Source organism: Leptonotus elevatus, chromosome 9 (assembly GCF_054856555.1).
Source record: "Leptonotus elevatus isolate MCC_2025b chromosome 9, RoL_Lele_1.0, whole genome shotgun sequence".
Taxonomy (NCBI): Eukaryota; Metazoa; Chordata; class Actinopteri; order Syngnathiformes; family Syngnathidae; genus Leptonotus; species Leptonotus elevatus.
In genome coordinates, this window is record NC_141247.1 from 12804741 (window position 1) to 12824889 (window position 20149).

The window sequence follows — 20149 nt, forward strand, 5'->3', positions numbered from 1 at the left end:
TTTCTGGGTTCAAAAGGATGATATACTCGAAAGGGTTCATAGAGTGAATTTTGGTGCCGCTGAAGATTAGCCTTGAAGGCAGAATGGACATTTTGAGAATGTGAATAGTTCACAAGACGCCCTGAAATAGCTGAATATTTTGGAGCAGGAATGATTTGAATTAGTGAAAAATTTGGAAGTCACAGTGTGAATTTGTGATGGGAACGATGGGGAACTTTTTGTTGTTCTTAAACATCTCACTATTATGAATAGGATTTCATGTGTTGAAAATATGGAGTTTTGGGGATAATGGTAATTTGGCGAATGTGGAAAAATGGTGAATTTTTTGAAGGGTGTGATGATCGCTTGTCTTGTATGAATTCCAAAACGATTATAGCCCTGCTGGACACTAATTCTTTATCCATCCATTCTCTGCCACTTATCCTCAATAGGGTGGCACTTGTTTAAAGATGCAACCGCATAAAATTACAAGACATATATATATTTTAAATGTGTAAAAAAAAAAAAATCCATTAACAATCAACCTTTTCCAAAACTTCTGAAGCAATTATAGAGTTGACTTGACTCACAGTATTTCTAAAATACTGGATGCTAAGATGAAGGGTCCCACAATTGATATGAACAAATTATCACTTAACTTAAATAAAACAAAGTTTATGGTTTGTGGTACTAGACAAACCACACAACAGGTCAACATTATGGTAAATTCAATTGAAGTAGAAAGAGTGTATGAAAATAAATTCCTTGGAGTAGTTATTGATGAAAAAATTATGTTGGAAGTCACACATAGATAATGTCAAAAGGAAAATGTCAAAAATTATAGGGATACTCTCTAAAACTAAGGATGTCCTGAATAAGAAATCATTATACTCATTATATTGTTCATTATTATTACCATATCTGACCTATTGTGTGGAAATCTGGGGAAACGCATATAAAACAAATACCGATCCTGTTTTCAAACTGCAAAAAAAGCCATAAGAATTATTAATCGAACAAAATATACACAACCAACATATTCACTATTTATTAAATTAAATACAATGAAATTTTATGACTTAGTTGAGTTTAAAATAGCACAAATAATGTACAAAGTATACAACAATCTACTCTGCCAGTTATTAGAAGCAGTTTGAAATTAGAGAGAGTCCTTATAACATAAGGGGTACAGGTGTCTACAAAGAAATTAAAACAACAAATATTAAGCAAAGGTGTGTTTCTGTAAAAAGTGTTAATTTGTGGAATAACTTGCTGAATTTAAAAAAAAAATGTTTAAAAGCAAAGTTTAAAAAAAAAACTAAATCAAACATGAGCTGTTAAAATTGTATATATGCTGCAATTTCTTTGGATGTATCGGTATGAGTGTAATGAAAATTATATATGTGAGTATGAGGATATGATTCATAAATGTATTATGGTATATGCCTATGAATTGCATGTACATATGTTGATGGCAAACGTCTGTATGTTAAAGTGCACTTGTATTATATGACTAGTTTTATACATTTTTTGTTGAACTACATTAACCTTATCATTGTATCAACATAAAACGAATAAGGGGTAGGACTAGATACGTTTTTAACTTCCTCCTACCCCTTTTGAACATATAAACTCTTTTCTTCCTATTCTTGTTTTTTACTTCAACTTATATTTTATACTTGTAATGTGTTTTCTTTATTTTTATGTTTAATAAAATATAAACCTTTTTTCTTTTATTTGATTTTTTACATAAAACCCCTTTTTAGATTCCCTGGCCATAAATCATAACATGAATAAGAATTTTAAAAATGGTGACATTCTCAGTCTACTGTAGATCACTATCAAAACAGAAAAACAAATACTCTAGTCAAATTTTGAAAACCTACTTTATTTCTAGATTTTCAAGGAATCGGGAAAAATACAAACATAATGCTGCCTCAAAGTCCTGGTTGTAAAACAAATACAATAAGTTATTTATTTATGTAGCTGGAAGCATGTTCAGAAACGATATGCTATAGCTGGACTTTTGGCCTCTGTGACAAATATTTGTGATGCAACAGTCTCTGATGCACTGGAGAATAAATGATATTTTCATGGTGGAAATTTAGACAGCTTGACCAGGCAGCTACGTCCCATCAGTCTACCTGTACAGGTAGTCTGCTTGGATGTTGGCTGCAATCTCAGCCTCCCATTTGTCTCCATTGTTGAGCAGCTTCTCCTTGTTGTACAGCAACTCTTCATGCGTTTCTGTTGAAAACTCAAAGTTCGGACCCTGGGGGAAGAACAACAGCTATAAGGTCTTAAATTGCTTTCCACATTTGGACTTGAATTAACATTCCACTAAAGCAATACTGTACCCTAAAAGGTGTTCAATAAAGCAAACCGGTTACAATAACAAGTTTTGTTGTTTTCTGGCACTGTCTCTAGGAGCAAAGTTAGAGCCTCAATATTGTCTACCCAAACTAAGCAATTTTTATTTTTACATTTTGAATCACTTTTCACCAAAGCTTGTTCGATTGTGCAAATGTACCTCACGAGAATGCATATTTCAAATAAGCCCTAAAGCGCCCACCTCAACAATGGCGTCCACAGGGCAGGCTTCCTGGCAGAACCCACAATAGATGCACTTGGTCATGTCAATGTCATAGCGCGTGGTCCTCCTGCTGCCGTCAGCTCGAGTCTCAGCCTCAATAGTGATGGCCTTGTTCGAAAAGAAAACATTTTCATCACTGATTTCACATTAACTCATTCGCTGCCATTGACAGCTAAATATGTCAAAATTTCATTTTAACTATATTTATTAGTTTAACAATTTTTTTCCATTTTTGTTAACAAGAGTATGAAAACCTTTTTTTTTTTGTACATTTAGAACAGATATAAAATTTGTGATTATCATGAGTGAAGTCATGCGATTAATTACGATTACAAATTTTAATCGCCTGATGCCCCTAATTTTTAATAACCTTTTCTTAAAAATAAAAAAAAATATTTATCATTTTTAATAATTTTTTTCTTCAGAAAAAAATAAAAAAATTAGGGGCGTCGGGCGGTTACAATTTTTAAACGTAATTAATCGCATGACTTCACTGGTTAACTCACAATTAATCACAAAATGTATATCTGTTCTAATACAACAACAAAATGATAGGTTTTCATACTTTTGTCAACAAAAGAGGGAAAAAATGTTAAACTAGAAATAGTTTAAATGAATTTTTGACGTCTATAGCCGTCAATGGCAGTGAATGAGTTAAAAGTAAGAAAAACACAAAACTATGATCATGTTCACCTGAGCGGGACAGATGGCCTCACAGAGCTTGCAAGCGATGCAGCGCTCCTCCCCGCTGGGGTAGCGACGGAGGGCGTGCTCCCCACGGAAGCGAGGTGAGAGGGGACCCTTCTCAAAGGGATAGTTGATGGTTGCTGGTTCACGGAAAAGGTAACTCAGGGTCATTCCCAATCCTGAGGGAGGGAAGGGCACCCAACACTCAGTGTATTTTACAATGAAGAGTAAAGAGTCTTTCAAAACTTGCTAAGAAATGCTGTTTCAAGTAAAAAAAAAAGTTTTAGTAAAAGTGGAAGTCAAAATTAAAAATTTCTTGACAATAATATTTTATGTGATCTAACGAGTCTAAACATGACATTCTGATTAATATTACATTTGTGGAATATGAGTTATGAAGCAAAATCCATCCGTTTTTATCCATCTTAGTTAGAGGATGGCCATTTTGTCACTTGCTGTCGACTGAAGAAGACATCACAGTTGCACCGACGACCAATCACAGCTCACCTGTTTTCTGAAGCTGCGCTGTGATTGGTTGATACCTGAGACCTGAGCAACATTGATGTCATCTTCAGTCAACAGCAAGTGGCAAAATGGCCGCCCCCTTTGCTGCTTAACTCGTATTCCACTAACGCAATAATAACCAGAATGTCATATTTAGACTGAAAGGGATGCAAAGAACATATTATTGTCCCCAAAAAATTGGGGGCTGATTTTCCCTACAAATAGGGAATATTATGAAAAATTAAAAATGTCATTGCTTGTATACATATAGTTGGGTCTCTGGACTGCCTGCTCACCCATCAAGTATGAAAATAAACAACCAGGTAAATATTTGGTAATGTTAATTTGTTGGTTGCCTGTTTCTGAAAATCCGTGTTTCACTGGATTTTGACATGACAGCGGGACTAATTTACACAGCTCCCCCATCTTAAGATGGAGTCACGATGACTGATTATAGTTCAGTGTGAACATCTGGCTATGAGTTGTGGCCTCCAGCAGTACAGAAATACAACAAACTCATAAATTGGTGCACTAAAGTCAGGGTGTCCCTTTGCAGTATTTGTTTTGGACATGGAAACAGACTAATTGAGTCGTAATTTCATTGGACTATGCAGGAATATATGAGATCATTAAGATCAGTTTTGGTCAACAATGCAGACACAAGTAGTCGTTTTTCTGTAGTAGCTCTGTTTAGTTTTAAAACTGAACAAGCTTCTGTCCTTTGTGGGACAGTCCACAGCATTCACTGCACAGCACCATCTCCAGAGGAGCAGCTTCAGTGACAGGCTGCTGTCGTTGCTTTTCTCCACAGACAGACTGAAGAAATTCTTCCTCTCCCACACTTTATGGCTTTTTAATTCCTACCTTGGGAGCTAAACACTAATATTATTCTCTTATTGTCAACATCTAGCTTTCTAAATAATACTATTAAAAATAGTGATATATTTTAATGGCGGTAATCATGTTAGCATCTCGTGATACAAGACCTCTGAAGAGTTCTGTCCATAGGAGAGTCGTTGCAGCACGGTCAGTGATGGACCTGAAATCTGTCTGCTGCTCCACAGCATTAACATACTCTGTAATCAGAGGGATACATTTAAAAACATGTCTTGAATGCGGATGCAATATATGAATCAGTTAGCTGGTTGAAGGACTCACTGAAGCCACTTCGCTGCACACCGACACTGAAGGGACGTACGCTAGTGCATCCCAACGTGCCTGCAAAACACATAAAAAAATATTTCTGTGTCAAAGCTATTATGTCCTTATTTTGGAGAATATCTATTGAGTCGGTAATACCTGTCTTGGAGTAGCAGTAGAGAAGGCGTAGACCCAGTGAAGCAGACATCTGAAAGGCAGTTTTATAAGACCTAGGCTGTGTGTGGAATCGTTCAATCACTCATAGTTCACTCATTATAGTCAAATTCAAAAATCTTACATCATTGCTGGAATACATTACAACTTACCAGATCAACATTTTAAGACGGGTGTATTTTACAAAATGTAAACTGAATGAAGCATTTCAGACCACAACTAATGAACATGACAAAAATCCAACAAAACCCCGGAACTAGAAAATCTTTTTCCTGTATCTGTGCATTGTAACATCGGATATATTGCTTTTCTCGTGACCATCGCTTGTCCACTACTTTTCAAGACGTGTTGGGGAATACATTGGGAGTATTATAAAATCGATAATTTATACTGACTACATATTCAAACAGCTCTACAAAATGCTAAACTCATATGGACCATAATGTGGTGGATAGGGAGTGATTCAAAACACAACTCCAATTTAAATCCAAACACAGGAAACTATTTTATACTTTCCCAACCCAATCTATGAGTATTCTCCTTCACTGTCAACCAGACAATCAATCAGCTTCACTCAGGTGCGTGAGAAGAAGCAAGACTCCAACTCTTGAAGAACATCGCTGTGCTGGAGAAACTTTCCCACCTCATTTTGATGTGTGAAGACATCAAGATGATCGTGACGACGGCACTGCAAAAGGTGTGCATGAAAGCAGCATAGAAGATTGGGGGGGAAATATTAAGACTCTGGTGGAATTTATTCTGATGGGCAAAATTTGCAGCTTGAGTTTGAAACATATTTTTGTAGCATTAGTCCTGGAACTTTTCGGCCACAATTGTGGCGCCACCTGCCGGTAATCCTTGATTGTACGGCAAAACTGTGCTACATAAGGTAATTCGAAAGAAATGGGAAGAAGGTGTTAAGAGCATTCACGTGTCATTTCAAGAGCCTTAGCCACAACATTGGACTGATCACTGTTGACGGATACCTTATATTACGTTAATTACGTGCCACACCATGGCTAAACTAGTCATCGAGGCATGACTCCAAAATGTCGCATCAATTTGATAACCGTGTATGAACGCACTTACGAGTTAAGTAATCCTCTGCACAGCGAGCTCATCCTCGTAGAATAAAACTAATATTAGGGTACATTCCTGCAAACTAATAGTCATTTATTGATACGAGTGCGCTTCTGATGTTTAATAACACTTCCACAAATAATTCGCCAATGTCTTCTCTCATAGGCTAACGCAAAAGCTAAAATAGAGGACACGCTCAAAGCACTAGACGTCCCTTTGGTTGTCGCAGCGGAAAAGAGTGGTCATAAATCCCGAGAGAGCTGCTTATGTTGACCTCTGAATGAACAAACGCTAACTATATGTTGCTTATGTTGACCTTTGAAGAAAGAGTCTTACCTTTGCTGTCTGTCGAGCTCCTACCGGAAGACACCGCTAACTGTCATGCGCAGTGAAGGCCAAGATGCATTTACCGGCCCTCGGTCATTTGTGATTCATCTGGGATTAGCAAACGCACACAATTTATTAAGGTATTCTGCCCCCACTCCCCCCCACAGTTTGTATTCTTGTTAAGAGAAAATTGTATGCACAATCAGCTTTTTTTTCTTTTTTCTTTTTTTTAAAGGAGGAAGTTCATTGTTACTCACAATGATGTCATGATGAACGTGTCATCTTCCAGCAATAAATATGCCTCAGACAAGTTTATTTTCCATACAAGCCCACGTGGTTTAGTTACAAAGAAATAGATTTGAGGCAACACCATGCGTCAGTAACAGTGGGAGATGGCAGCAGAGAGAAGAGGAAGTGTTCATTTTCCACCACCACTATGAAACCTCACACATCTTCAGTTCAGTGCTATTTACAGTGATGAAACAGGACGGACACGCGAGAAGGTACTGCAATTCCTTTTAAATGTATGTCGAACGTGTGTTGTTAATTTACAAGGTGAGAAGTTATTACGTGAAGAAGGTTGGATCTTTTCTTCTTTTTTTTAATGCAGTTTTAAATCAGTTTCATCATCTCATCTCATCTTCCAATTAAATGCTGAGGACATCGAGTGGTGCAGGTCCAAAGATGTCCAGTGATGAGGACAGTTCTGGATCTGATGTGGGCTCAGAGATCAGTCCTGAACTTCAGACAGACCGCTTTGGCTTCATATTGTCGAATGCATCTGAAACCCGGTAAGCAGTTCCACCTTTGTGATTGTGGGTAGCTTCACTTCTGATTCACTGTTCATTAAACAGATCTTGATTGATGGTTGGTTAAAAAAATTATTTTCTAATTTGGAAATTGAGGGCAGCACCATGATCTAGTGGTTAACACATCCCCCTCACCGTTCTGAGGTTCAAATCTCAGCTGCATGTAAGGGTGAATGGTTGTTTGTCTATATCAGAGATGTGCAACTAAAGGATACATAGGACCACAAAGTTCCCTAACCAGTCAAAAATGTAATTTTAAATATGGACAATTATGTGCATACGTGCAAAATATGTGCTCTTAATGGATTTTATTTTATTTATTTTATATACAGTATATTTTATATATTCTAAATTCCCCAAATTCAGGAGTGCCCAAGTCCGGTCATCGAGAGCCCTTAACCAGTCTGTTTTCCATGGCTTTGTCCGAATGTCCACCTTTGCCCCCTAACCCCTCATTCACTACATAACCCTCCACTATATAGTGGTTTAACATGTAGTGCCCTCATTCTGTTTGGCGATTCGGGCAGCCAGCTCACTACTTTCTCCTCGTCGCATATCACGTGACCACCGTAACTCTTACGACGACTATTTATTGTGAACGAAAATGTTTTAAATCTGTACTTCATTTCCTTTGTTGTACATATTTTCAACTAAAACGAATTAATTATTTTCATAGTATATATATTAATGCATTGGATTTGATTCGTTCGCGCCATGTTTTTTTTTTCATATTCGCAATGCATTGTGGTATACATCAACCCGGTTGAGTGAACATCGATGTTCACTACTTTTCAGATTGCATTGTGGGTAATTTTGAGTGCCCTACATTTTGGTTCCCTGGACATCCGGACGCCACTACAAAATGGCGTGACCCCTAAATAGGGCACTATATAGGGAGTAGGGTGCGCATTCGGACACAACCCATGTTACTCTCCACCAACACACCTGATTCATAATCAGGATCGTTATCAGGCTTCTGCAAAGCTTGCTGATTAGCTGATCATTGGATTCAGCTTAACTGGATGAGGGAGACATGGAAAACAAGCTGGATAGGGGCTCTCGAGGACCGGACTTGGGCACCGCTGTTCTAGATCTACTGCCAATACATGTTTACATGAATAACAAGCATGTTGGGGGGAAGATGGAGAAAAAATAAGGAAGTGAATTTGTGGGTACTGAGACATTCAGGGCTCTAAGAAGTTGAGGATACATATTCCACCATTATTTATTTATTTTTAATTAATCGAGGGGCCACTCAGAGTGTGGTTGCCAATTGCCTATCCGTGTTCTATATGTACACTGCCCAAAGTCAACTGGGTTGGAGTCCAGCTCAACCTTGACCTTAAAAGCAGTTTTCAAAATAGGTGGTTGGACTTTAAAATTCACGTTGTTTTCTTGAGTAAAGAACATGAGTACCAGAAAATTATTTATTTCTTAAAAAAAATAAAAATAATTATTGACTGTGAAAGGCAACTAAAAGTTCAATCCTTTAACAATAAAATATACATTTCATGGAAGTAACAAAATTAAAGGTCAACTAAGCCAATGTACAAGTATTTTGTACATGTTTTTATACTCCCTTACACACCCTAACCTGTTACCATGGAGGCATCACACCGCAGTCATGTGGTTTTCCTGTTTCCTGTCCTGCTTCTGGAGCGCTCAGTACTAAAAGCGTGTATAGCGCACAAGTTCTGCATGCAGCAACTCTGAACAACTTCTTGATTGCTGTACCTATATTGTGCATGACACTTCCTCGATTTGATGCTGTGATTCTAAACTAGTGTGACATGGGCCATTATCTGTGCCCTGAGACATTGTACCGTACAGCGGGAACTTCTCCAATTTCACTTCAAACTTTTGATGCAAATATTGTACCTTTGTTCATATATCTACTGCAGTGAGTAGCACAACAGTAGTGATAGTGATATACGTTAATATTAAGTCAATATACAAGTAGGCATCACTGTATTGGATTTCATCTGCAACAAGCTGATAATAATAATGGACAAACACAGTCATGTATCCTCATGGAACTCTCAGCTCCTCGACTGCATACGGTTTCGTTACAACGTGATGTTTGTTGTAATATTTTGTGATGATGTATTTATTGTATTAACGTGATGGCATTGCATGCTATTTCTGAGGGAAGTACAATTTCCACTTGCTTGTTTATCATTAGGATTGTGGGCCCACATCCTCAACTCGTCAGGCAGAGGGAAGCCAAGTGGATCAGCATCATGGACCAGTGGCACAGCATCTTGTTAAAGAAGACTAACACGGTGTGTGGTGTGATTAAATGCTCCAAATCGTCATGATGAATGTCTAAAAAATATAAAAAAAAATATAGATGAATATATATAGTTCAAATGTCCACAATATCGACACGTGACCTTTCCGCAGGTCAAAGTGCAGTGTCAAAAAGGCATCCCGACTTCGCTCCGAGCCAAGTGTTGGCCTCTGCTGTGTGGCGCCACCAACAGGATGAACCGAAACAAACAACTTTTCCAGGTATTAAAAAAAAAACATGTTCAACTAAAAGTTCAAGCTGCATGCAGCAATGAACGATTTTTATTGTGAATACTCAAAATGATCATGAAACGTGTTTGCCACGCCCTATCCACATCGTCACCCATTTGTCTAATACCTGCTTCCAATGGCAGCTTCAAATCAAGATGGCAGTCTTTCTGTTCAATTACGGGCATGGGCCCATGAGACTTCCGTACATCCTGTTATTAGAAACATTTTCGATGAATTTCGTGTTGATTGGTAAAACTATTACCAGAGGCTATTTTTTCCCCCAACTTCCTGGTGGCATTACTGAGTGAGTTTTGTGAGTCGTGTTTGGGACCCCTAAAATAAATGAATGTTCTGGAAAAAAAAATAAAATAAAAATAAAATAAATGAATGTTCACCATAGGGGTTGATTGATTTGTCAACTAGTCGACTGTTGCTTGACTCCTCCACATCAATGTTCAAAACTTGGACTCACCTAACTACTAATCACTTTTTGGGCATCTTTGTTTTTAATTTGCTTTTATACTGGTCCATGAGAATGTCTTTAAGCCACAAGCCAGACTGTAGCACAAATTGGGCCCAAAATATGCAGTAGATTAAAAAACCCAATCTAAAATTCCCTTAACATTGCAACTCACATACCTAAGTACTCTTATTTTATTTGGCTTTTTTTCCCCCCCTGGCAGTCTCTGGACTCGCAGGCCGCTCTGCAGAAATGGGTGGACATTATCGACAGGGATTTGGACCGGCAATTTCCTTTCCACGAGATGTTCCTCTCCAAGGACGGACATGGGTACGGGACCTTACTTCTGACACTGTGACACAGAAAATACATGAATGTATGAAGGCTGCAAAAGACACTTTTATCAGAACATGGATGTCTTCTGTGTGTATAGGCAGCAAGGTTTGTTCCGAGTGCTAAAAGCGTACACTCAGTACCAACCAGAGGAAGGCTACTGCCAGGCGCAAGGGCCAGTGGCTGCTGTTCTCCTAATGAACATGCCAGCAGAGGTAGTCGCAATTCTATTTGTCTAATTCACTCATTAAAGTGGTTTTGATGTCATTTTATGGCGGTTAAACTTGTCAGGAGGCCTTTTGGTGTCTGGTCCAGATTAGCGAACACTACCTACCTGGCTACTACAGTCCTCTATTGGTGAGTGTTTAGCAGTGTTTCCTATTCAGTATTAAGCCAAGTCACATATTTTACATTTGGAAAATCTCACGACACACCACCAAAGCAAAATGTCACGAAAATTATATGTGCAGGTGTTGAAATAATGATGATGTGCGGTGGTAATGGAAGTGCACTTAATTGTTCTGCGTGTGTGGTGCAGGAGGGAGTCTTGTTCGATGCAACTTTGCTGACCTGGGTTTTGAGAAAGACGTGCCCACCCGCGTACAAACATCTGCAGCGCCACGAAGTGGAGCCCCTCATGTTCGCCACAGATTGGCTGATGTGTTTATTCACACGCCACCTGCCCTTCAACGCTCTCCTCCGAGTGTGGGACCTGTTTTTCTGCAATGGTAAATCACTGTCTCACACTGACAGAATGCAAAAAAAAAAAAAGTACTCTACTTTCAAAACGTGCACAATTTCACAAGAAAAAAAAACTGGCTATTATCAAGAAATGGGTTGCATAATCTAGTGTGCTATAATTCTTGATTTTTTATTTATTTATCGTTTTGACAAAATAATGTCATAGTCACGTTATTTAAGAGTGTATTCAGACCTGCACTGATTGGCCTGCTTTAAACGGACCAGAGTTTGTTTCCCGCGCTGATCCGGACCTTTTGTGCAGGTCTGAATACACACAAACGAATCCTGGTGCGGACCAAACAAGCGGACCGGGACCCACTTTTTGAGGTGGTATCGGTTTGCTTCGCAGTCTGAATACAAACCACGGCTGATACGCTCCAACTGCTGGATATATGCACCTTTTTGGGTTTAACAAGCCACCGTAGCATAGCATCGCGGGGGAATATTGCCTGGTAGTGAATATTGTGCTTGATTCATTCATAATAATCCGTATTCTGTTTAGGCGCATATGCAGGGCATATGCAGCACGTCGGAATTTCATGTTTTCCTCTTTTTCCGGGTTTGGTTATGCGTTCAGCCCTCGTCATTTTTGTCCAATGGGAGCACAGATCGTCACGCGGTGGACGTGATTACACAATATAGTCTACTTGCAAAAAGCACAGTGTGAATATGAACCGCACTAAATGAAAAAAATGAAGTTCGCTTTTGGTCCGGACCAAACAAGCAGAATAAAGGACTTTCCTGGTCTGAATACACCCTAAGACACCTGCAATCTGTTTAAACTAATTTGCTCCCCAAAACGTATAAATATGTTCTATTTTAAATATTTTAAGTGTCCCAAACACATTTATATGTTTAAAATTATTTTTTTTTGAATGTTAGAGGTTACAGAAGGCTTTGATGCAGCCTATGAACTGCAGAGAACGGGTGAAGAAATGGTAGTAATTACAAAAACGGCCAACAGGTGACAGCAGAGTAAAATAAATCAACCAGGGCTATGTTGAAAAAAAAGCTATTTTACCCACCGTTCTAAACAGATTTGTGAATAATGATGAAACTTAGTTTTATTGTAATCCTAATTCTGCAAAATGGAAACAGATATTATTATTATTATTTTTGTGATGAAAAAAGAGACTCCAATCTTTCTTTTGGTAGGTTCCATGGTTTTATAGCAATAGAACACAATATTCTGTGGGCCTTGCAAAATCAGTCCAAATCCAGTAAAACAGCCAGGAGCGAAGGGGGTTGCTTCAGTGAAAATGGCTGGGAGTGAATGAGTTAATTGATGAAATTAATGTATAATATAATTTGTATTTTGTAATATGCCAAGATTTTGTTCTGAAATAAGACACGTTACTTGCCACGCCTACTCTATGCTGTACAAGGGGTGAGAGTGCTGCTGCAGGTGGCGGTGGTGTTGGTGCGTCGCGTGTTGGGTCGGGCCGAGCAGAGGAAGCAGTGCCAGGGCCAGATGGAGACTCTGCAGAGGCTGAGGGACGTCAGGTGTGAGGTTCAAAAAGAGGATGACGCATTCATAGCAGAGGTATGATCAATATACAGTAGGAGGCTGGCAGAGAATATTTTTCATATCAAGATGTTTCTATTACATTTTTGCAAAATCCTCCAAGGGACATCCTAAATTTATGAAAAAAATATGCAACCATCGGACAAATGCATATTGTTATATACGACGAGCGCTTGTGATTTAAATGTACTGCTGGGTGATTACAGTTATCTATTTAATCAGTTAATTTGACTTAATTTCTCAGGACTTTTTTTTTTAGTTCTTCATTTACCTTCATTTACAAAAGCACATTCTTTAGTGGCATTTTTTAAACAATGTGACTAGTGACTTCAATTCCTGTGTCTTTGGGTGTCCTGAAAAGTGTTATATAAATCTGATGTAGTATTATTATTATTATTATATTGTTAAATTAGTTCCTCTTTGGTTTTGTTTGTTAAAATTGAACCTGACTCTCCACCTCATTAGAGTGTACCTACTAAAGGGAGGACGCAATGTTGTGTACGAGAATCCTTAGCCAAAACAAGCATTTTTACAAGGGGTGTCATAATAAATCGCATGCCTACAATACTTAACTCACGATTAATCACAAAGTTTATATCTGTTCTAAATTTACTACAATGAAATGTACAATATTTTTTTCTCCAAGTTTTCATACACTAAACATAAAAGTGGAAAAATGTTAAACTAATAGAAATTTGGCTGCATCTTTTAGTCATTGATAAATTAATTTCATAATAATGTATAAAATTGAGTTAAAATTAAAAAGATACTGTACTGTAAAAAACGAGATTGAATGGAGTTGAGGTCATTTATCTGCCACTAGATGGCATAATTGCATTTATAAGATGTTGGTGACAGCTCAGTGCATTTTTCTTTTCATATTAAGCTATGTAATATTTAACATGAAGGAACTTGCCCCCAGTCTCCACAAATGTATGAATTATCATTAAATTTATTACTGCTAAATTTTGACATGGACGTGTCTGCTGTGTTGTGCGTAAGGGGCGGTCATTAATCGCCCGTTGAAAAAAAATTAAATTAACTTTAAATTAACTCAAAATTAACGCACTAATTTTGACACCCCTAACATATATATATATTTATATACACACATACACACAGTATATTAGATATATATATATATGAATGTGTTCATATTTCAGGTGTGTGCTGTGCCACTTTCCTCCAGCGATCTGGAGAAACACACAGAGAAAGAGCTGGCAAAGTGGAGAAAAGACAGACCCTCGTCCACCTTTGACCCTAGAGGTCGCTGCCATGGATACCGTATGGCGTGGGAGAGGGCTCAACTCAACCAGGCAGAGCTGAACAGGAAAGAGAGAGAGACAGGAAACCTGTCTGTGCCTCTTGCCCGCTCGGCCTCCTGCCTGTCACTGTCGCCTTCGCTACTTCACCAGAGGTGGAGGAGACGGGAGAACGTCAGAGTACAGAAGGACGGGGGTGGAGTTTCCAGGCATCGCTCAATGGGAGCAAAGGATTGGAGAAGCTGCAATGAGTTGAACTTGCAGGTGGCAATGGAGGATAACGGTATTAAAAAACAGAAAGAAGACTCTGAGAAAAAGCAGACTCCGATGAGAGAAATGACCCAACGTACAGTTGGTCAAAGTATTCCTTTGGCTGTTGAACATGCCTCTCACCAGCACCCGGAAGAGGAGTTTTTAAATGACCACATAAACGTCCAGTGTGATGACTCTAGAGATGAGGCAAGAAGTCAGGTGGGGATAACTTTAAATAAAAATGCCACAAAATCAGAGTCAGGAGTGAAAAGTGTGGCTAAGACAGACACGGTTGATGAAATTGCAACGTCTGAGAAGTCTATTGAAGCTGTCAAAAGGCAGCCTAATGTTGTCACGGTGAGTGACAGGAGTTTGTCACACGGAGGCGCTTCTGGAGAAAAATACCACAAGACTAAATCATTAACAGCTTCGCTTCCATGCATGCATCAGTTAAGAACAAGTGAAGCGTATTCTCTTTGTTGTCAGACAGAAAGCAACAACACAACTGAACAAAAACAAGCACATAAGAAAATAATTCCCTGCCTGAAGCAAACCTCTGTGAACGGGACTCCCCACTTCTCTGGTGACGTTTGCATCCGTAAGTCCTCCAGCTCCCGCGGCTCAAAGTTAATACGACGCCTGTCGGAAGATCTCTTCACCGACCCCGGTCAAAGCAAAGAAGCCGAATCTCCAAAGAAGACTGCTCATCGGGTCGAGCCTCCCGAGCCTGCTAAACATTTCAGTCTTTTCCGCAGGCAGCCCAAAAAGTACCCTGAGAAGCAGACAGTCAAAATCCAAGTCCCCACCATCTTGATCCAGGATTTTAGTGATGGGATGGGAAAACTGGTTGAGGGAAAGGAAGCGAGCTCCAGGGAGAGGAGGAGGTGGTGGCGGTGTGAGCAAGAACGAAGGGAGGAAAAGTTGAGGAAGAAGAGAGAGAAAGAGGTAAATAAGAAGGAAAGAGAGAGGAGGAAACCAGAAACGAGAGGAAAAAGTTTTCAGCTGCAAAGAGAGACAATAAAATGTCCCCCTACTAATGCTGAAGCTTACTTTTAATACATCTTCTTTACTTCATGTTCAAGTTGGGTTGAAGCATTCAAATGCTTTTTGAGTCGTCTACTGTAAATAAACACAATCATGTTTTCTTTCATTTTGTTTGTTTATTTAGAGGAAAATATTGTCATCTTGTATACAAAACAAACGGCAAGTGATTCATGTTTAGTTTCAACATGATTCCTTAAATTCACATGTAACCCAATAATAATATTACTAATAAAATAAAAAAAGTTGATATTTTACACTGGCAGTTGTTCTCTGCATTATCCTCTCAGTCTATCACTCAAGAAATGGAAGATTAACAAAAACAACTTGCAACCATCAGTCAGTCTATTTGCGTGTCGTCCTCACTGTCACTGGCGAGCACTTCCTGGTTGCTCACCGGCTGAGTGCTCATCTGAGACGACGGAGGAAGCACCGATCCAAACAGCAAGGAACAGAACTGTGACGGTACACAACAGGAAAAGAAATACTGTCAGAATTTCATCAGATTCGCATGCAGATCATTTTATTTTTCTAAACTAGTCCATATTATTGTTCAAGTAAAAAAAAAAAAAAATTGGAAAAAAGGCTGTTTAACTCATTTGCTTCCAAAAACGTATAAATACGTTACGTTCCATTTTTTAAATGTCCCATAGCCGTATTTATACATTTGTATGTTGTTGTTTTTTTTATGCTAAAGCATACCTAAGGCTTTTATGCAGCCTCTGAACTGCAGAGAATGGTTAAAGCAATGGTTATTATAAAAACGACCAGCAGGTGGCAGCAGAGCAAAAAAGATCAACCAAGATTTGTAAATAATGATGAAATTTAGCTATATTCTAATGCTAATTGCTGCATAGAAATGTACTTTTTTTTCCTGATGAAAGAAGAGACTCTAATCTTTCTTTTTGGTAGGTGTCCATGTTTTTATAGCAATAGAACACAATATTCTGTAAGGCTTGCAAAATCAGTCAGTCTTGTTACCACTTCTCCTCTAGCCTCACAATCCACAAAGTGACGGCGACCTAACATTACATGCAGTATATCTGGTCGTGACCCTTTTTTAAAAATATATTTTTTTAATACATTTTCTTGAAAACCTTTTGGGTGGTAGCCAGTTTACTTGGGTGGCCTACCCAAGTATTAACATGGAGTGGGAAACACTGGTACTATCGGCATGTTACTTGTTAGCACTTGTTTTAATGCAATATAGGGGCCACTCCCGATACCGGTATCGGAACAACACTAGTTACGAGTGCAGTAACGTAACAGATTAAACTCTTATCTCAAGGCACCACTATATTTGTTTCTTTGAGCGAGTAAAAATGAACCTTCTTATTTGGTGGCCCATCTTCTTCTGCCGTTTCCTCTTTCTCCTCCTCTTCACTGTGCAGCCTTGTCCTGTGATTGGCTACCGCCAGCCGCTTTGAGCTTGTGCAATCCGCTGTTGATGGACCCGGCATAATAGTGGTATCCATGGCGATGAGGTAGGTGTCCATGTCGTCGTTCATGAAGTCGTCGGGAGGTGGCGCGTGCCCTCTGGTGTTGTGGCGTTAGGGAAATATGATAAAAAAATGAGGACGTTACAGAAATTAAGAGACAAAAATGTTTGGGAATATGCAGTTTTCCAAAAGTCACTAAAGTGATCCTGAGCTGAGCCAGTGACGTCATTAGCTGGCCTTAACGCTCAAGTGTGATTATTAGCGGCTTGTGCACTGATGAAGAAGAAAGCTAGTACCAGCAAGAACTAATGTGAATTACATCCAAGTATGCCTAGGCCAGGTCATGCTAGTGGAAAAAACAACAACCCCACATGGTGCCCACAAAGGTGGAAATATACCAAACCACAACCCCAGATTGCCTAACTCAATACTTTAAACATTTCTGACATGCATTGTTATTGTTTGTTACCTTCTTGTGTCGTTTCTGCTATTATCCGAAAGTGTGGCCAGCACAAAGTTGCCTTCCAAGACACTGTCTGATACAGACAGCACAAGAGGGCTGAAACATACACAACAAAAGCACATGTCAAAAAGATGGCAGTGAAGTCCATTCAGTTAAGACTTCATCTTGAGCGAACATGCATACCTGCCCGGCTCATCAAAGTACATAGAAATAGGGAGACCTGTATTATCAGCAAAAAATAGCATACCCTGCAGGAGAGATGAAAAAAAATCAACTCATCAATTATTATTTTGCCTCCAAATCAGCCTCATTAAAAAAAATCTCTTTGGTTCTCACCCGAAACTCCTTTAGGCAGAATGTAATGCTGATGTGAGTTTGGGCAGCAAAATGGTCAAACTCATCGGAGGCCAGGCACAGTTCAGTCAGCATGGCCTTGGACTGCGCTGAGAGGAAAAGAAACCCCACGAAAAGACTTATCAATTTTGACATAATTTTCTGGATCAGATCTTCATTTTAAGAAGAAAAAACTCACCTAATTCCTCATCCACGTGATTCTTGAACCACATTCGTTCATCGCTGACTGAAAGAGTCACTTCTTCTAGAGATGGCGGGAAATGTGCAACTGTTTCCACCAGCAACCTTAAAACAATACAAGGCATGTCAGCAGTTCATGAATTTCTTTTTGTATGATTCTTTTATTTCTTCAAAATGTTTATGAGTACTCAAATGTATAATGTTTATATGATTATGAGTACGCAAATAAGTACTTGTAGTGGGTCTAAAAAAGTGGTAGGCTACCTATTAAACAACAAACCTTGAATTGCCTCGAAATACATTTCTGCAGTTGTTCTTGTCAAACACTGCCTGTAAGCTTTCACTGTCCTGGAACGACAGGTTGTGAGTCTTCAAGAGGCCTGCAGATAACAAAACAGGGATGGGATGCAAATAAACAAAGAATGTGTCAGTAAAAATGAGATTAGATGTGTTTGAAATCCCTCATGTGACGAAATGTCAGATCACAGGGAGGAAGAGGTGACGTGGCCATACCGTATTTGCAATGCAGCGTGAAGGTGAGACGATCCTTTTGCCTGTCCAGATGGATGTGACACTTTTCCACCGTCTTCTCCAGAGATGCCAGGGACTTGAACACTGACTGCACACTCTGGACATTTGCATATGAAAAATACACACACACAAAAGGACATTCAGTTTAAGTAACTGTGGACTGCAACAATAAAATTTAATATATAAATAGATATATGGAATTCTTATCTCCTAACACACCTTTACTGACATCCTGCAGCGGAAGGCTTGCCCATTGGGGACAATGTACCTGCACAAAGCACAGAGACAGGGAAATTTGGTATCAACATTTCCCATCCAAACTTGGACAACGTTCATTGACACATGCACACAGTCAGTCTGCACCTGCTAAAGAAGAGAGGCGCAAACAGGAAACAACCATAAGCCGACCGAGAAGAGTTCACGGACCGCAGGGCTAGCTACAACACAGGGGGGAAACAACAGCAACACTCATAATAAAAACAATGACCAAGTGACCCATTACGGGAAGTGTCATCATTCAGAGAACTTTACCCCATCTTCCTGAGGCTCGACGTAGAGCTCATCGCCGATTCTGGACAAGGAGTGGATGGCTTTGGCCAACACTGTACCATTCATACGCAGAGAATACATTTAGAACTTGCAAAAATAATAATAGAAAAATGAGTAAGTGTCTACCTTTCACGTTTCCACCCGTCACAACGCAGTCCATTTTTGTAGCTACAGTATTTTTAATAGCAACTAAACGAGCAGCGACCTGCTAAGGAGGAACAGCAGAGTTTTGCACAGCAGGAGATTGTATTCCATACGTCGTCGTCATAGTCCGTTTCGGAAAATATTTAGCTTTGTAGGTGAACCGGCTGGAAGAATCACACCATGCATCTTTGTTGTTTACGCCGCCAGAAATCACTTCCGCACCGTGGACCAATCGGAACAACAGAATAACAAAGAGGGGCGTGTTTTTGACACACGCATGCGCATTTAAAACGTCTCACGAAACTAAAATACTCAGATTAGGAATAGAATACAATAGAATACAATAGAATACAATAGAATAGTGATAACCATTAGATTTTTCAATTAACAGAGACAATTTCGTATCATTTATGAAAACGAATCGATGGGTGACACCGAATTATGATGATAATATTTTTAAGATGCAAAATGTAACTTTTTCCCCCAACCTTTCTTTTTCCTGTTGTAAACAGCAAACCCAAGTTTGATTCAGTAAGGTTTACATCAGTTCACTATGAAGAAATAGCCAACAGAGCTGTTTTTCTCAACCTTTATTCAGCCAAGACACATATTTCCCATTGGAAAAAAAATTGTCACGACACGCCACTCAGCAAACTTCACAAAAAGTGAGTTAAAAGTTAATTATGTAATTTCTCTCATCTAGTGGAAGAGCACTCCACTCTTTTGCCTGCTACATTGTTGGCATTCATAAACTATCAAAATAGTTTTTTTTAAATTACAAAATTATTATTTTTGGTCAAGATAATTGACATCAGATCATTTCTCTCTGCACACCTGATATCTTTCACGGCACAGAGACTGGCTCAACCCTCATAATCAACTCCATCAAGAGGCTATTTATTATATTTTTAGTTCCTCAAAGCAAACTATTTTTAAATAACACACCACCGTTGGCATTTCGTTATTAATTATAAATAACTCACAAGGCAATTATTACGTAGCAGGTGCTTCCTCAGATGCTCTCTCCACCACTCAAGTGGAACTATGGATACAACAATAAAG

At 39.0% G+C, this 20149-nt stretch overlaps 3 protein-coding genes across 6 annotated transcripts; 1 reads left to right on the forward strand and 2 right to left on the reverse strand.

Moving 5' to 3' along the window:
* Positions 1 to 1846: 1846 nt before the first annotated feature.
* On the reverse strand, positions 1847 to 6579 carry ndufs8b (NADH:ubiquinone oxidoreductase core subunit S8b). 2 transcript variants are annotated; one of them, XM_086085577.1, is made up of 7 exons: positions 6494 to 6579; positions 5063 to 5111; positions 4922 to 4981; positions 4750 to 4839; positions 3266 to 3438; positions 2552 to 2680; positions 1847 to 2251 (listed from the first exon to the last, which is right to left on the reverse strand). In XM_086085577.1, the coding sequence occupies exons 2-7, from the start codon at positions 5109 to 5111 to the stop codon at positions 2120 to 2122; spliced, it is 633 nt and encodes a 210-aa protein (XP_085941703.1). In that variant the 5' UTR covers positions 6494 to 6579; the 3' UTR covers positions 1847 to 2119. The 2 variants fall into 2 exon arrangements, with proteins under 2 accessions (XP_085941703.1, XP_085941704.1); XM_086085578.1 differs by having other exon boundaries at positions 5063 to 5138; positions 6494 to 6554.
* A 300-nt stretch (positions 6580 to 6879) lies between these two features.
* Positions 6880 to 15636, forward strand: tbc1d10c (TBC1 domain family, member 10C). Of its 3 annotated transcripts, none has more exons than XM_086084749.1 (10): positions 6880 to 6987; positions 7095 to 7275; positions 9476 to 9575; positions 9697 to 9804; positions 10497 to 10603; positions 10707 to 10821; positions 10898 to 10963; positions 11145 to 11334; positions 12733 to 12890; positions 14036 to 15636. In XM_086084749.1, the coding sequence occupies exons 2-10, from the start codon at positions 7136 to 7138 to the stop codon at positions 15440 to 15442; spliced, it is 2391 nt and encodes a 796-aa protein (XP_085940875.1). In that variant the 5' UTR covers positions 6880 to 6987; positions 7095 to 7135; the 3' UTR covers positions 15443 to 15636. The 3 variants fall into 3 exon arrangements, with proteins under 3 accessions (XP_085940875.1, XP_085940877.1, XP_085940876.1); XM_086084751.1 differs by having other exon boundaries at positions 14062 to 14277; XM_086084750.1 differs by having other exon boundaries at positions 6971 to 7008.
* On the reverse strand, positions 15569 to 19281 carry rad9a (RAD9 checkpoint clamp component A). Its single transcript, XM_086085829.1, has 12 exons — positions 19070 to 19281; positions 18926 to 18996; positions 18758 to 18831; positions 18614 to 18662; positions 18377 to 18491; positions 18144 to 18243; positions 17862 to 17968; positions 17666 to 17772; positions 17513 to 17577; positions 17336 to 17425; positions 16756 to 16963; positions 15569 to 15884 (listed from the first exon to the last, which is right to left on the reverse strand). The coding sequence occupies exons 1-12, from the start codon at positions 19101 to 19103 to the stop codon at positions 15768 to 15770; spliced, it is 1137 nt and encodes a 378-aa protein (XP_085941955.1). The 5' UTR covers positions 19104 to 19281; the 3' UTR covers positions 15569 to 15767.
* Between the last annotated feature and the right edge of the window lie 868 nt (positions 19282 to 20149).